This window comes from Catharus ustulatus, chromosome 4 (genome assembly GCF_009819885.2).
Source record: "Catharus ustulatus isolate bCatUst1 chromosome 4, bCatUst1.pri.v2, whole genome shotgun sequence".
Classification (NCBI taxonomy): Eukaryota; Metazoa; Chordata; class Aves; order Passeriformes; family Turdidae; genus Catharus; species Catharus ustulatus.
In genome coordinates, this window is record NC_046224.1 from 10,024,902 (window position 1) to 10,042,239 (window position 17,338).

The 17,338-nt window shown below is 40.0% G+C and overlaps 1 protein-coding gene across 6 annotated transcripts in view; it reads left to right on the forward strand.

Annotated features, from left to right (window-relative positions):
* PCLO (piccolo presynaptic cytomatrix protein) overlaps positions 1 to 17,338 on the forward strand; it is a 324,658-nt gene that overhangs the window by 244,456 nt on the left and 62,864 nt on the right. For all 6 annotated transcript variants that reach the window (XM_033057798.1, XM_033057799.1, XM_033057802.1 and 3 more), the window contains exons 14-18: positions 2,004 to 2,054; positions 4,937 to 5,067; positions 6,632 to 6,658; positions 10,105 to 10,198; positions 15,830 to 15,901. In XM_033057798.1, coding sequence (XP_032913689.1) covers positions 2,004 to 2,054; positions 4,937 to 5,067; positions 6,632 to 6,658; positions 10,105 to 10,198; positions 15,830 to 15,901 — 375 coding nt within the window. The remainder of the gene's footprint in view (positions 1 to 2,003; positions 2,055 to 4,936; positions 5,068 to 6,631; positions 6,659 to 10,104; positions 10,199 to 15,829; positions 15,902 to 17,338) is intronic.

Here is a 17,338-nt window from a genome sequence, read left to right on the forward strand (position 1 = left end):
TCCTACATTGTCCATACTCATACATTCTGTATTACATGACATTCAGCGTGAACAAACTCTATTCTTGCTATTCCAACTCATTAAAAATGAGAGCATTTAGACTATCTGGTAGTGATTTTGTAGCTCCATGTTAATTCTGGTGTAGTCAGTATTCTCAGTGCTAGTATAGCCTGAGATCAGAACTATTAAGTATAATAAAATCCATTTGTAGAGGTAAAGTATGAGAAATAAAAGTCATTTATGCCCTATTTTGAAAGATTGCATGATGCTCAGGTAGCTCCCTGTCTTTGGCAAAAGAAGTGAAATTCACTCTCTGAATAGTCTTGTCAAGGACCTAACAAGTTTTAGGACTATTTTGCTATCAATCTAAAATTTCATTTCAGATTCAGAACATTTTATAGACTATTGATGATTTCTTTTAGCTGTTGGATGAATTAAACTTCTTTTAAAGCTTTGTAAGGTACCAAGAGAAACCGATTATCAAACTTTTTATGAGAATTATTTTTCAGATGCAAATGTATTTACATACAAATAAATTTTTTTTTGTGTTTTTTTTTTTTTCCCTGATTCTCATTAAAAACACCACAAAAAAAGCTTGAGCTCATGAAGAAACATAATCTGGAGGGTAAGGTTAAGCAGTAAACCGAACAAGAATAAAGCAACACAGGACATTGAATATATCCATATAACAGGCAGATTTGGGCTAATTTTCTCCTGTGTTTTCACTGTGATAGTGTTTAACTAGGATTTTTTCTGGTTAGCTCTCATCTGTGGATCTGACTGACTGAGAGGATGTTTCTTCAATATAAACCTGAAAAGAGTAGCACATCACCTTCACTTCACACTGTGGTGGAGGGAATGTGGGCACTTCATCGACCTAACTTAAAGCAGTTGATGTCCAACATCCTAAAAGAGCCTTGAAAGGTTTCTTGGAGTGTAGGGTAGCACAAAATACGCGGGTGGGCTTTAGTCTTCTCAGACGTTGATAGAAATACAAATTATAGGAAATAATGTCAGGCAGCTGCTCACACCTGGAGGAATAGAAAATGATGCCTTCCAGGTCAGTCTCCAGAGAATAGTAGGTTTGTCCTTGTTTGCACCCTTTGTTTTCTGCTGCATCAACCAAGGAAGCAGATATGGACAGAATGCAAAAATATTTAAATCCTATTGAAACAGAGCTTTCTTACTTGACTGATGGCTTGCAGATTAGAGGTTGGTCTAGAGTGGCTCGAGGCCACCAACGTTTAACAGAACAGCATATTTTTGTGAGTTCAGGATTCTAATCAAGTGGTGACATTATTTTCTGCCAACAAACAGGATGAAAAAGAAAAGGCAGAGAGAAACATTTATTGCTTTTTGTCAAAAAGCTAGACAAGTTTAATTATAAAGGAGAGAGGAAAGTGAGGACAGAAAATTCAAATTTCATATCACTGAAACTGTGGGGAGGAATTTGAAGATGAAATGTTGTAGCTGAATTGACTATCAGAAAACACAGAATAAAGTAAAAGACATTATATGAGGTGGCTTCCAAATTGTGTAATCCCCATATACACATCACTCAGTTTTAGTACCGTTTCCACTCTTTCTACCCTCTTTCACCTGAACCCAGTTTAAATTACAGGAATTTTTTCCTGTCTCTGCCTTTCTCATATTGACAGAAATATACAGGTGTGCTTATTTGACATTGTCCTTTCTTTCTCTTGGCAGCATTCATGTTTCTTAGACAGGATCCATGCTATGTGGTTTTTTTCTACCCATGCCTCCTTATCTGCTCAGATTGTAAAGATTTGGTGTTGAAGTTGTTTGATTCTGTACCTGCATAAAGGCTGATTAAAAGGACTGAGCTGGACTTTAAGTGCTGTTGAGATACATAACCATTAGTTTTGACAAGGTCTCCAGTAACAACTGGATATAGTTTTTAAAAAATTGCGGCAATACAATGGTATAAACCACACCTGTTTAGAAAGTTAACTTTGAAACTCTATGTATTTTTAATCTGGCAGCCCACGGAAACTACAAAGTCTGCTTCCCATCCAATCACTGGAGAAATACAGGTAAATTTGTAGATTTTGCTGTGTAAATTGTTGATACTGGCTGTGTTTTTCTATGAAATAATTTTGCAGAAAACTATCTCCATCAATTTATTTCATATTCAACTCCAATGACTTAAAATGTCACTAATGTAAGTCAGTGCTGGATTTTTTGCATCCGTCTTTAACACTGGATTATTAAATACACCCAGAAGAATGGAAAATGCTGCTGTTCCCAAAGGGACTAAAAGGATAGTTACATTCATCCTAATCCTTAATGCTGTGAGTTTCTTCTAGTCCAGTATACAGTAGTTTCACGAATACAAGCCGCACGGATTATAAGCCGCACCCCCGGTGCCTCGACAATGTTGCTGTCTTTGTCAATAGATAAGCCGCACCCCGAATATTAGCCGCACTTTCGTTCGTGCGCAGCTTCCACAAATTGGCCAATTAGTAACAGGATCGCGGCATAGGGGGCTTTACTGGCTCGGGGCGGGGCCAGGCAGGCTCGGCCCGCTCATGGTTGCCGACGGGGCCGGGTGGCCCAGCTCAGCGCCACGGCTCGGCGGGGCTGGCCGGGTGGTACTGCCGCCACCGCCGGGCTCGCTGGCCCCCCTCTCCCGTCAGCACCGCCCCGCTGCCGCGTTCCCTAGCCCTGCCGGCGGCCTGCCGCCGCCCGGCTCGCTGGCCGCCGCCGCGTTCCCTAGCCCTGTCGGCGGCCTGCCGCCGCCCGGCTCGCTGGCCGCCGCCGCGTTCCCTAGCCCTGTCGGCGGCCTGCCGCCGCCCGGCTCGCTGGCCGCCGCCGCGTTCCCTAGCCCTGTCGGGGGCCTGCCGCCGCCCGGCTCGCTGGCCGCCGCCGCGTTCCCTAGCCCTGCCGGCGGCCTGCCGCCGCCCGGCTCGCTGGCCGCCGCCGCGTTCCCTAGCCCTGTCGGCGGCCTGCCGCCGCCCGGCTCGCTGGCCGCCGCCGCGTTCCCTAGCCCTGCCGGCGGCCTGCCGCCGCCCGGCTCGCTGGCCGCCGCCGCGTTCCCTAGCCCTGCCGGCGGGCTCGCCGGCCGCGGCGCGTTCCCTAGCCCCGCCGGCGGGCTCGCCGGCCGCGGCGCGCCGCGTTCCCTAGCCCCGCCGCCGGGCTCGCCGGCCGCGGCGCGTTCCCTAGCCCTGCCGGCGGCCTGCCGCCGCCCGGCTCGCTGGTCGCCGCCGCGTTCCCTAGCCCTGCCGGCGGCCTGCCGCCGCCCGGCTCGCTGGCCGCCGCCGCGTTCCCTAGCCCTGTCGGCGGCCTGCCACCGCCCGGCTCGCTGGCCGCCGCCGCGTTCCCTAGCCCTGTCGGCGGCCTGCCGCCGCCCGGCTCGCTGGCCGCCGCCGCGTTCCCTAGCCCTGTCGGCGGCCTGCCGCCGCCCGGCTCGCTGGCCGCCGCCGCGTTCCCTAGCCCTGTCGGGGGCCTGCCGCCGCCCGGCTCGCTGGCCGCCGCCGCGTTCCCTAGCCCTGTCGGGGGCCTGCCGCCGCCCGGCTCGCTGGCCGCCGCCGCGTTCCCTAGCCCTGTCGGCGGCCTGCCGCCGCCCGGCTCGCTGGCCGCCGCCGCGTTCCCTAGCCCTGTCGGCGGCCTGCCGCCGCCCGGCTCGCTGGCCGCCGCCGCGTTCCCTAGCCCTGTCGGCGGCCTGCCGCCGCCCGGCTCGCTGGCCGCCGCCGCGTTCCCTAGCCCTGTCGGGGGCCTGCCGCCGCCCGGCTCGCTGGCCGCCGCCGCGTTCCCTAGCCCTGTCGGCGGCCTGCCGCCGCCCGGCTCGCTGGCCGCCGCCGCGTTCCCTAGCCCTGCCGGCGGCCTGCCGCCGCCCGGCTCGCTGGCCGCCGCCGCGTTCCCTAGCCCCGCCGCCGGGCTCGCCGGCCGCGGCGCGTTCCCTAGCCCTGCCGGCGGGCTCGCCGGCCGCCCCCTCCCGTCTGCACCGCCGCCGCGTTTCCTCGCCCTGGCCGGCACTGCAGGCCCCCGCACCGCCGGGCTCCCCCACGCTGCTGGCCCCGATTCTGCTGGGCTTCCCCCGCTGCCAGGCAGCCCCACCCGCCGGCCTTCCTGCTTCTGCCATGCTCCCCTGCACTGCTAGCCCCAGTTCTCCCGGGCTCCCCCGCCATGCTGGCTCAGGCTCTGCCGCCCTCCCTGCCCCGCCCTGCTGGCTCAGGCTCTGCCGCCCACCCCCCACACTGCTGGCCCCGCCTCTGCCAGGCTTTCCCACCTCAGCCGGGGCCGGCCGGGCTCCAGCTTGGCTTGGGGCTGCCGCGGGCTCTCACTTCCGTGTTGGCAGCTTTTAGAATTTTGTTAATAGATTAGCCGCCCCGGAATATTAGCCGCACTTCCGGGTTTCCACCAAAATTTTGGTCAAATTGGTGCGGCTTGTATTCGTGAAATTACTGTATTTATTTCCATGCCATACCAAGTTTGTGGTTATCCCTTATGTAAATTGACTTTAGCCTTTTAAAACACTCAAAAAGAGGACAGCAGAACAACTGAAGCCTAACTTCCTTAGATTTCTGGGGTTTTTTCTTTCCCTTGATTAATCTCTCTCTTTTATATTAGTACTAAGAGTCTTTCCATAGTGTTATAACATCCTTGTCAGACTTGGCCTCCAGGTAGATAGGATGTGTGTAATTAACACTCAATAAACTGGCTGTTATGAAGGGTTCAAATTTCCTTTGCTTTTTACTGACTGGAATATGGGAGTTTCCCTTTTTTTCAAGGTCCAATGTGATGATCTAGCATCTCATTCTAGTCAGGAGAGAGAGAGAGAAACTTCTGAAATGTCTTTATTTGGAGGGAACATAGAGGTCTAAACCTCATTTTATTCAAAGGGTTTAGGAGATATTGAATCACTTAGAAAGTAAAAGTAACAAATAACCCTACCATGTTTTAATGCATTCACCAGCTTCAAATCAACTATGACAAACACCTTGGCAACCTTATCATCCACATCCTTCAGGCAAGAAACCTTGCTCCCAGAGACAACAATGGCTATTCAGACCCCTTTGTTAAAGTTTATCTTCTTCCAGGGAGAGGGTAAGTGTAAGACAAATTTTTACCTGAACTTCCTTTTAGTTTAGGTTTGCTACGTGCCATTAATAAACAGAACTAAGAGATTGCTATAGAAAATCCAGGTGCAGCACCAGCAAAAAAGGTTGATTTTTAATACAGAGTCAGATCCTATTCCCAGGAGATCACACATACTTAGCTAATGACCTTAGGAACTGTATGATCATTCCCGTAGATGTGGTGGGGATGGGGGAGGGGGTGTCACGTTTTCTTTTACAAATTACAATACATGTAAAAATATTTAAAATAACAGTCTTAATAAAAATGTACTAAATAGATACAATACTCTCTGTAATACAGAAATCTGAATGTTAAGTTTAGCATGGAATGGTTGCTTCTGCTCAAGACAACCTGAATTTGGGATTGATTTGAAAACAAGCAAAGTTAAAGTCCCAGAGATAGATTTAAGGTTGTAGTATAATACAAAAGCCAAGAAATACTGATCAGAAATAAATCTCTCCATATATATTTTATGGAACTTTTTCTTTGAGAGTGAAGATATGAGTTTAGAAATGCTGCTAATTTTGAATCTAATGACTATACAAGTCACTAATCATTTTTCCATAGATCATTGATTTTTTCACTCTGTAATTACAAATAACTTATTATTACTTCCTTTAAAAGATATGTTTCCATATCAGCAATATTATAACTTTTTTTGCCCTAATGTTACAGAATTTCATATGTATATGGAGAATGCATAAGAATATATGGTTATAATAATGCTGCTGATTTCAGTGACACAATAGATGTATCTAAAATAAACTGATGGATCAGACTATATTGTGAAGACAGATTCCTGCAAACTCCCCTGCTTGTGTGATAATAGTCATACAAAGAGACTTTTAGGATAGAACAATGCAAATAAAAATCTGTATTTCTGTTCTACTCAAACTAACAGAAAAGTGGATGCTCAGGTTGCAGTTCAGCATTCAGCATATGGGCAAGCACCACTAAATGCATGAGTGATGCAAATCAAGCCATACATTTTCTGTTGTGGCTTGCTAATTCCAGCTATAAAATATTCTATATTGTTCAATAGCACTGGGCCCAAAGCTGTTACTGAATGCAAGGAGAAGAGGTGCTAAACTTGAGAGATTTTTAAATCCATCTAAGACTCTTGTAAAATGTTTGTCAAATCAGTCTTGGTGGGAATTTTGCAGGTACATTCACTGATATGGAAATAATACTTTGAAGTAAAGGCATGGTTGTCCTATAACGTATCAGTTTAAACTTGTTGCCAAGTTATGAAGAATTTGATTTTAGTTTTGTTTGGGTTTATTACTTTAAAACATACCATTGTTACAGTTTTGCATGGCACTTTGGGGAATAATGAAAATTAAGAGCTTCTTAAGAGTCCCAGACTTGTGGTTCAGTCCATGCTGGACTTCTTATTCTTCCTAATGCCTCTATTTCCTTTGATTCTGATACTAGAACCTACCCATTATTCATGTTTTCTTCTCTCTCTGTTCTCATTTTCTCTTACATTGCTTCCTCTGTGTTCCTAACTCTGTAAATTCTGGATATGCAGACAAGTCATGGTTGTCCAAAATGCCAGGTAGCGTGTTCTATCTTCCAACTTTATTCTTTCCTTTTTCTGTGGGCATGAATGAGACAATGAACCTGTACATTGAACTACAGATTTCTCTGGAATTCTGATTGCATGAAATTGTGGTATGGTTTTGTTTTTCATTTACTAATTAGGTCATTTCCAGGAGCTGGAAACAAGTAGTTAATGCTCTTTGATGCAGTATTATTCTAAGGCCAAACTCTGATGGCAAGCAAAATGTCTTTTGAAGCCTAGAAGAATTTAGTTCTGAGATATCTAAAACTTCATTCTCACTCACTGAAAGCTGAAAAATAATTAACTGTGAACCTGTATCACGATTTTGAATGGTGTTACTGCCAAAAGAAACAGTCTCTGTTTGGTAAAGAAATGGAATACTTTTCTCTATTTACCTTGCACAGTGTATAAACATTAAAGCCAGGTATAATTCTAGATATCTGACCAGATGGACAAATAAATCTGCTTGACCACATAAGTTGTTATTAGTGGTAAACAAACTTAAAATTTAATTATTGAAATTAGGAGGGCTTTGTTTGTCCTGGAAACATAAGGCAAAGCTAAATTCTCAAGATATGCTATTATCAGCCCAAGCCAAGCACATAAGAAATATTCCAACCCCAATTTTAAATTTGTTTAAAAGTAATACCCTGACTAAACAAGTGAGCAGATTAATTCCAATAAACAGATTCCTATCGTCTGTCTCTTTTTTAATTGCTAAAATTGTTTAATGAGTGTGTCAAAATTACACATTTCATATGTGCATTCTATTGCACTTTTAAAAACAATTATTCTGTTATGCTTTTTTCATTGTACTTAATATATTGTATTATATATTTGATTAAATTATAATTAAGGAATCAGAGAGAAAATATATTAAAAAAATACATATGCAGTTTGTATCTTTTCACAAAATATACTTTGAATTTAGAATGCAAATTATTTTATATAAAATGGCCTACCAGTGACTGGTTTAATGAATGCATTTTATTAAAGCATCTTCATCTGTTAATCTGTTAATTGTTAATCTGTTAATTGTTGAGGGGAAGGTGCACTGTGTTTGCCAGATCCTTCCCTTCAGAGACCTAGAAACCATCTGCCATCCAGCTTAGCCTGGTTCTGCACTTCCCTACAAGAGGTCAAGGTCTCCTGCCTCCCTCTGCACCAGATACAGACCATAGATGACATGGATGTGGGCTCAGCTCACACAGCTTAGATCCAAATATTCCATGGACTTCACTGGAAATATTCCAGAGATGCCACGTTAACAACAATTTCATCTTTTGCAAGCTCTGGAACTCAACATTGCATGAATCACCTTCTCACATGCTTCAAAAAGAATCAGAAACTTAGAAAAGGTGATGAAATTCTACTATTGCAAAAGGAGATCCAAGAAAGGAAAGGGAGCGTTGGTGTCATTTTCTTGGCAGAGTGCGCAAAGAATTCTTCCCCCCGTCTTCAAGAAATGAAAGTATATCAGTTCCCTAAAACCAGTAGGTCATAGGACAACTAAACAGGATGTTCTAGGCAGGGGATGCTTTTCTCATACCAGAGAGTGGGAAAAGAAGGCTACTGAGGTGCTTTAAAATTTTAACTGCATTTCTTAATACTATTTGCCATCAAAATCTCATTTTGAAATGGATTCAGATTTTCTATTTCAGCTTTCTTTCCAAGATATGCAAAGAAATAACTTCGTGTGAGTTTCTCTTTCATATGCTCTAGATTTTAAATCACCCTTGCCACTCTGTGCTGTGGCTGATAGAACTCAGTGAACTCTGGAGATCTGCTGCTTTCTTCTAGTAGCAGAAGTGAACAGATACTTTATTTCACAAGTCCCCAAAACCTTCACATTTTTCAATAAACTGAAAGACAGTAGGTAGCAAGATTTCCAAGAAAATAAAAGGAAATACATAAAATGACTAGAGAAAAAAATGAGAGGAAAAATAGCTGCAAATCCCTTTCACTTTGAGATACCAGGGTAGCAGGCAGCTTGGATAGAGCAATCTCATTTTGGAGAATAAAGCCACTCTGCAATCCAGATTATTAGATGGAATCACTGCAAAGCAGAATTGAGTTTAAGAGTAAAACTGCTGGTGTTGAAGTCCCAGTATCGACATAAGTGTGCCAGTAAAGCACATATCTTTCATACAGCCATAAATCAGAATTGCTCCAACCCAGTACCAGGTATGGCACATCATTAGTGACTGGTTGATTAAATGTGTTCCTGAAGGATCCTTCTCATTTAAACTCACACGAGAGGAATTAGACCTCTGGGTCTGGGACCATGCCACAGTGTGAACCAAAAGAGTTAAATCAGGAGTGAGAATAGTGCACTACCAAAAGTTATTGTAGGGGAACCATGAAAGAGTCTAAATATGGCATATACAAGTTATTTTGTGCCATTTTGTCTTAGTGCAGGAGAACGGTCCTGGGAACATTTTGATAAGTAATAGATGTAGCAGGTATATACTTGCAGATTGGCAAAAAGAGTTTCTTTACCTTAAATCTTGTGGATGTTTCAAGGTATTAAAAGATTTTCATGCTCTCCTACCCACTAAAATTTGTCCACTAAAATTTATGTTAAATTGAAATTGGAATGAAAGTATATCTAACATCAAAGCTCACAGATCTAGATGAATCCATATTCTGTTTAAGATTAGTGTATTGCTTTCTCTACACTCAGGAAATGTAAAGTGCGATATAAAGCATTAGTGAATCTTTTTAAAAACAGATTATGTAGCCAAACCTTTGTTCTTGGCTATTGACAAAAACAAAACAAAACAAAACAAAACAAAATAATGATCCTGGTGCACTTTTATATTTTTTTCCAGTACAGTTAGAGGGATAGGCAGAGAACAAGATCAATAAGAAATTAGCATTTCAATCATTAACGGGATATTAGTTACTTTATGGCATTCATTAAATGTGTTTGTGAGATAGGATTCCTGTAATTAGAGATTGCAGCAACAAATATAATGAATTTTGCTACTTTAAAGTACTAGTGGGATGGTCTTGGAATAGGAATCAATGCATTATCACCTCAGTTTAGAATCAGAGCCCAATACCTACAATAACAGGACAAAGTCTATGTGCATGTGCTGACTGATGCTTTATCTTGAAATGGTTTTAGGCAGAGCAAGCCTACTGAAGAGTCAGGAGATGTTTTAAAAGACTATGTTAGAAAAACATACCAAAGAAAACTTCCCAAAGGCTGTCATTGTCCTCTCGTAACCCTGAATTGTTGCAGAAATGGAAGATACAGCTCTTTTCTTTCTCTGGTTTTTGGTTTGTGGGTGGTTTTTTTTGGGGGGGAGGGGGGGGGGGGGTGTTTTTTTTTTGTTTTGTTTTGTTTGTTTGTTTGTTTTTATATATTTTGGTATTAGAGCTGAAAGAAATGAAAGATTGCTAATGTAATGTTTTGTTCTTTTGTTCAAATTCAGTGCTGAGTACAAGCGGAGAACTAAGTACATACAGAAAAGCTTGAATCCTGAGTGGAATCAGACAGTCATTTATAAAAACATCTCCATGGAGCAGGTGCGTGACTGGTGCTGCTCTTCAGTGCTGTTTGCTGCTTTGTTATTTGCATGGTCTGCAGTGCTCACTGTGAAGGGAGCAGTGCTACTGGCAATTCTCTGACCTCCTGTAAAATCTTTCCAGATGTAGGAGAAATTTGGAATTCTTTCCTTGCCACTAATAGAACTTACTATGGAAATACTCTTTTCTTGCCCTTCTACTCACTAAAATGGTAATTTGTGGGGATTATACTCATAATCATGGTGTAAGTACAGATGTGACAATTTAAAAAATGATCATGGAATAAATTAATAAGGAAATAAATTAAGACATAAGTTTCTGAAGTAGATGCAGAAATCATAATCACTCTTTGTTCCAAAAGCCATGCAAGCTAACACAAAACACTTTCTATATATTTTTTGAATATTTATAAATGTAGATATATATTTTTAGATTTATCATCAATTTATATCAAGAACTTGAGATATGAATCACATGAAACAATTCAGAAGATATTTGATTTCCTTGTCATATAAAGATTTAACTCACATCTGGGAAGGATGTCTGCAGAGTCTTCTCTGTTTCTTGGTGGCTTCCTAACTCCAACTGTGCTTCTGAAACACTATGAAGCAATTGAGTCCTCTACTCCTCCATATCTCCTCATAAAGGACTTTTAACCAACTTGAAAAAGCTAAAATGGGAAAAATAAAGATCAGTTCATTTTTTAAAATTATTAAGTATGTTTTACTGAGTACTGGATTTGCATGCAGTCCTGAATCTTTTTGCCTTTCTTTCTGTTTTGTTCTTGATACTTTCAACTTCACTTTACAATGCCATTTAATCTTTCAGTACTTTTAAAAGAAGCCCAGAATAACCAGGCTCTTTAGTGAATAATTTCCCAATTCTTTTAATATTCTTCTCCACCACAACCCCAAGACCTCAGTGCAATCTTCCCAATTTAAAATTTCATTTTTCTTTCTTCTTGTTCCTTGAGAGAAATGTAGGTTAAGATACTCATTTTTGCATGGAACAAGATCCTTCCCACAGAGGGATTTGCCTTGTTGCTCATGTAATCTACACATGTGGACTGAACAGGCAGTAGCTCAGATTTACTTCAAAGGTGTAGGTAGTGGTTTGATGGGGTTTTCTCACTGCTTCATGCAGGCTTTTATAAATGGTAGCTATTTGACAATTAAAGCATAACACTGATGTTTGCCTAGCTGCAATATAAACCATAAGTCTTCTTGGTTTGGCAAAAGGGTAAGTCTTTACAATATTTCTAAACTCAGCTTCTCATCTAAGAAAGATTCTTAATTTGCTTGGAGGCTCTGCTGTGACATTTCATAGTGCTGTTACTGAGTGCTGGGGTGTTGTAAATTCTATAGCTGTTTGATGCTTTGCAAATGGATAATGATACTAATCTAGGATTTCTCTGACACTGATTTTAATGAAAAAAAAATCTTAGATCTTTGATATCAATTTTTGGACCATTATTTGATGAAATTTACCTTTAGTTTGCACATTGAATGCTCTGAATTTCTGCTTTCCATTTGCAAATCCCCTCCTTTTCCCTTCCTCTGAGACTGTTTTGCAGTGTTTATGGTTTTAAGTGTGTAAACTTCATTTGAGCACCATCTATCTTTTATATTTTGTCATCTTGGCGCACAGAATTGTGTCAGAGACACTGTTTCCTTCCAAACCTTTCCATGGCTTGTATCTACTGCTAAGATACCTGCTAAGATACCAGTCTGTTTGACTTTTGTCCTACAAAATTCCATGCCCTGGCTTAGAGAATCTACAGTACAGCACATTTCCAAATCCCAAATAATTCAATGCTGATGATAAGCATCCTCTACAGCCTGAAGAACTCCCAACATGTAAGAGACCATCATTTGTACTCATAACCCTCACAGACCTATCTTTCAAAATAGTTACAGATATAAATAGAAATAGAAGACAATAATTGCATTAGATGGAGAATAAGTGTTCTGTTCACCCAACAAGCAAAACTGCATCACACATTGTTACACAGAGTTAGCAGTCACATTCAAACATAAATTCATTAATTTTTATACCCGGTATTTCTTCAAAGAAATGTTTCATTTTCCCCATGCTTTTTTCTCTCCATCAAAGCATGTGTTGCTAGCAGACAGCAAATAAGTATTATTAAATATTTCCTAATATAGTTCTTTTAACGTCACTGTCTAGACTTTAGCTGCTTGTACAATTTTTTTATTTTCCTTTTCTCTTTCACAAACTAGCTGAAATTAAAGTGAAAATAATTATGGGAAATAGATCATTCTTTGAAATGAAACAGACTTTTCCAAGGTCGAAGTGATTAGTTTTATCACATTTATAGCAAATTTTACTTTGACAGCTGGAGAAAAAATAAATTAAACTGTGAATATTTAGTAATTTAAGGGTTTTGTTAAGTAATAAAGTGGAAATAATTACAATTTGAAGGAAGGCTGAGTACACAAGTATTACGAATACTGTGCAGTAATTGCTAGCTGAAGTCCGATACCAACTCAGATGTAGAAAGAAAGCATTAGAATAATTGAGGGAGAAGATGATAAAAGATGTAAGTTCTGTTGCTGGGGAGGCAATTGGCATACTCTATGACCACACTGTAAGGTATGGCTTTCTTTGCCTCAATTTCTTACTTACCATAAAGCAAATAAAAGTATTTACTTACGTGAAATAATTCAATAAAACTAATAGTATTGCTGTAATTTGTGTCTGTAATTTGAAGGTGATATATTTAGAAAGAGTAATATTTTCAAAATCCTGGAGTGATGTGGAAACCTATGTCTTATTTCCAAAAGTAAGGAAATATTTTGTATTAATCAGTAAGGTATTTAAATTTTGGTATTTAAATCTTTCTTAATATCTAGGGCAAAAGAAAATAAATTTCTAAGTGACCTATAAAAAGTCTTTTTGTCATCCTCCAAATTACCTCAATATAGAGAACAATAAAATGTTAAATATGAATGTAAACTAAAATAGCTGTAATAGATTACTTCATACATTAATTTCTCCTCATCAAGCATCCTGACTGAAATGACAATATTTTGAATTATTTCTGAAGTAATTATATTAATACGCTTTTGTCATAGAGGAAAAACAAGCTGCATTAAAATTGTTTCTTTCCTAATGCAAATCCTAGTATGAAATTTTCAAGGAATGTATGGTAAATATTTTCAGTAATCCATATTTAGCTTCACAGGCAGACATTATCCATAACATCTAGACATTTAAAATGAGAAAACAGCCCTTCTGTACCTGTGGGACTGGTTATGGCTTCCATAATAGACAATATTTTTCACATTGGCTCTTTCTGCAAATTTCTTCATTTTCCTTATAGCTATATCTTCAGAAAAGCAAATTTCCCTCTGCTTTGAAACCCATTTCATGCACTCTGCCTAATAAAGGTCTTTCAATGTTTTTTCATTGTCATTTTATAAAAGCTTTATTGAACTAAAAGGCTTAAAATAGATTTTGCAAAGAAGTACAGAGTACTGTAAGTTTTCATCACAGTTTTATTATCACACTGTTGCAAAGAATCTAGAAAAGTATGGGTGCAGTTATTTGAAAATCTTTTCTATTTTCCCCTTTCTACCAAAAATTCTTCAAGCCTTAGGAATTTTTTTCTCTATTTCCTGGATCTATACATTCTTTTCTCTGTCCTTGAGCAGTCATAAAGAAGAAATGTCCTCTCAAAATAGCAACAACTGTGACAATACATTTCTGAAAAGTATTTGTGCTATCCCTTTTTAAAATGGTAAAAATACATATACTTATAGGACCTAGCAGAAAATTGTAACATCTAGGAAGTCAAAAGCATCATGGACCAATGGGTGCCCAGCTCACTTTTTCAGGTTATTCTTCATGTTGCAGTTTCAATACTGTCTGGGAACAGCAAACAAAAAGTATTTTATTCGGCCAAGGAAATGAGCTTTAGAAATATTCTGTAAGCGATGTTGAAAAAATTATCTTTTTGTTCAAATTTTACTTTCATTTTTGCAGGATATTTTTTAAAAGAATGCTTAAGAAGTAAATTGCTTAATTATGTAAGAATAAAAGAAAGATTAAAGAATTGCTCTCAAATATTTTTTAAAATAAATCTTAGGTTTCATGTCGTGCTGTTGCCTGTTTAAAGAGTACATTGTTGATGCTAAAAATAGTTCAATTCCCCTTTGTGTGGGTTTTCCAGCATATGCTGATTTAAATTTTCTTTTCATAGACATTGACTTTGTATAGTTATGCATTTTTCTAAAGTTGGCTGGGAGCAGACGATATTCTGAATACATAATAACATTAAATTATCACTTAAAGGCAATTGCAGGTTATTAGGAACGTTATAAGTCTGTTGTTGTATTAAATCAAGGGGCAATGGAAGGAAATTTATGAGATCATGGTGCTAATAACTCCAATGTTGTGGGTTCGATCCTGGATGCACAGACCATCCACTTAAGAGTTGTACTCAATGATCCCTGTGAGTCACTCCCAACTCAGAATATCCTATGGTTCTGTAAATGGCCAAGAGTGCTTTCATTCCAAGTATATGCAATATGTACAAGAATTGGTATAGCTTATCATTTTGAGCAATGACTTGATCCTCTGCTGTCCCTCTGTGCCCATTAGCCGATTAATAGAGCAGTGAGTGACAGGTTGCTTCTGTTAGGATAACAACCTCAAATATCAATAATTCTTCTGAATTATTTTATTCAAGTATATGAAGAGTCCCCTTTTCCTCAGTAATGCTTACATTCTTCATTTATAACTTCTCAGCCTAACCTTGCAGATATCCTACAACCTGCAGGATTTTGTCCTTCCCTCTTTCAAACCACATTAATTTATTAATGCCTTGCCAGCCACCTTATAGCCTTTTGCCCTAGCACACAAAATCAGTAATCAATCCTGCCCCTACGTGTCCTCAGAGACCCCTGGAAAAATACTCAGGTCAGTCTTTACAATAAGGTCAACTGCTTTGGTCAACAGTTTCTCTGTCTTGTGCTCTCTTGTCATATAAAAGATGACTTTTTTCATACTGTGGCCTATAGAAGGGTGCTTGACACAACTATTATTCTTAAAAAATCTGCAGATGAAGGGCTTTGACAGCTGTCATTAATACCCCACAGTACATCTTGTCCACATACCTGGATCACTCGCAGACTCTCACTGACTACATTGAATTCTGCAGGCATTAAAGCATGGTCTTCACACATGAGGTTATGTAAATAGGGTGTTTGATATAATATATTTGAAATTCACACTCAAATGCACTTCAGACACTGAAGTCTGAGTCTGAGTCTGGACTGCACTGAGCCTGAGTTCAGCAGAATTAATGATAAGAAAGCTGCAGGAGCAAAAAAATGGGGCTCTAAAATCAGTTTGACTCCTGTAGTGGACATAAATTCTATCCAAAGCAACTTGTGGAAATTCCTAATATAGAGCCAAGCACAATCCCATCTGGCTTGGTAACAAACAATAGCACCAAATTATTTTTCTCAGAACAAGGTTGATGAGAGTGTGAAAATTGCCTACCTGTCACAATGAAAAAGGATATATTGAGAAAATAATCTATAGAAACCACCATAAAGACTTGATCTGAACTTTATGAGGTTAATTTTCCTTTTACTTGAATTGCAGCTGAAAAAGAAAACACTGGAAGTGACTGTCTGGGATTATGATAGATTCTCCTCAAATGACTTCCTCGGTGAAGTAAGTATATTATTTCCTCCTCTCTACTAGTAATAACTGCAGGCTGTTATTTGGAGACTGGGCTCTTTCAAGGTATGGTACATGCGTTGAGTAAATTTTTTTTTTTTACATTCCAGTTTCACTGTTGTCTTCATAATGAATGGGCATGATTTCTTTACTTTTATCTTGATTAACTGGGGACAAGCTAACTTAGGACCCAACAAAATGTTAATTTTCTGAAAATGAATAGTTTTTGAGAGTGTGAAATAGTAATAACATTCACAGTGACTTCAGGGGAAATTCTTATTATGACTGAAAGCTGTCTGACTTGATTTTTCCATAACATAGGAAGACTGGGGAGGTATTTGTCTTTGTAAAATGATGAAAGGATTAAATTCTGCCATCAAGCCATTTTTAAACATGTACAACTATCTTCAAGTATGAGCAATTTAGTCATGCTGATAAGTATCATTTTTAACATTCTGAAATAGTAATATCACTACCAAAGTATGACTGAAGGCAAAATCTAATCTTGTAATTAATAATAAATAAGCTAAGTGCTCATGGGAAGAAAACTTTCTCTTAAAAAAAATTAAACAAACATATGCATATATAATGCAGAATTACCAGCAATAACTATGATATAAAAATAATTAAAGGTGTAATTGCAAATAAAGATTATAATTAGAAATAAACACAGGAAAATCAATAACTCATACAGAGTAACTGAGAGCATACAGGCTCATTCTATATTTGAATTCTGCAAAAAAGCCACACAGTTCAGCTCCAGTTCCCCTTTGTGTAACCACCAAACTGAGCAATCAGTGTCACTATTTGAACAATTACTAAAACAAATGTATAGGAAGCTGCTACATGATTACTTATTTCCTGCATACTGTGTCCATGTTCTTGTTGAGTTCAGCATGTTTGTCCAAACGCAGGGCTTTACTGAATATTTACATCCTTGTTTCTATGACATTTAGAAAAGGGATGCTACAGCAACTACTTCTACATGAAGATTTAAACCTTTCCCCATCAAATTTTCTTCAACTTCTAGAGCTACATTTTTTTTTTTTTAATTGTGAAATCAGTTATTCAGGGAAACAGATAACAGAAAAGAGAGCATATCTCAGCATCAGGATGTCCAGAGGAATCCTGCACCATAACACCAGATGTGGGATATCCAAACTATGCTCCAAAGTCTTGCTTGAATAGAGCCAGCAACACTTGTGTGTCCCAGAAGAGGAGTGGCACATCATGGTCCATATCCATGGAAAGTGAGACCTCTCCTCCTAAAAAGCAGAGCCCCAGCCTACACTGCCTACTGGCAGCAATCCTCAGCTATGCTATCTTCCCAGTCATTTTCAAAGCTTGGCTAAAAACCACAACAGGGAGCATGCTAAATAGTTAATCTGTTAAGATTAATTATAGGTTTAACTAGAAAGACCAAGCCAGATC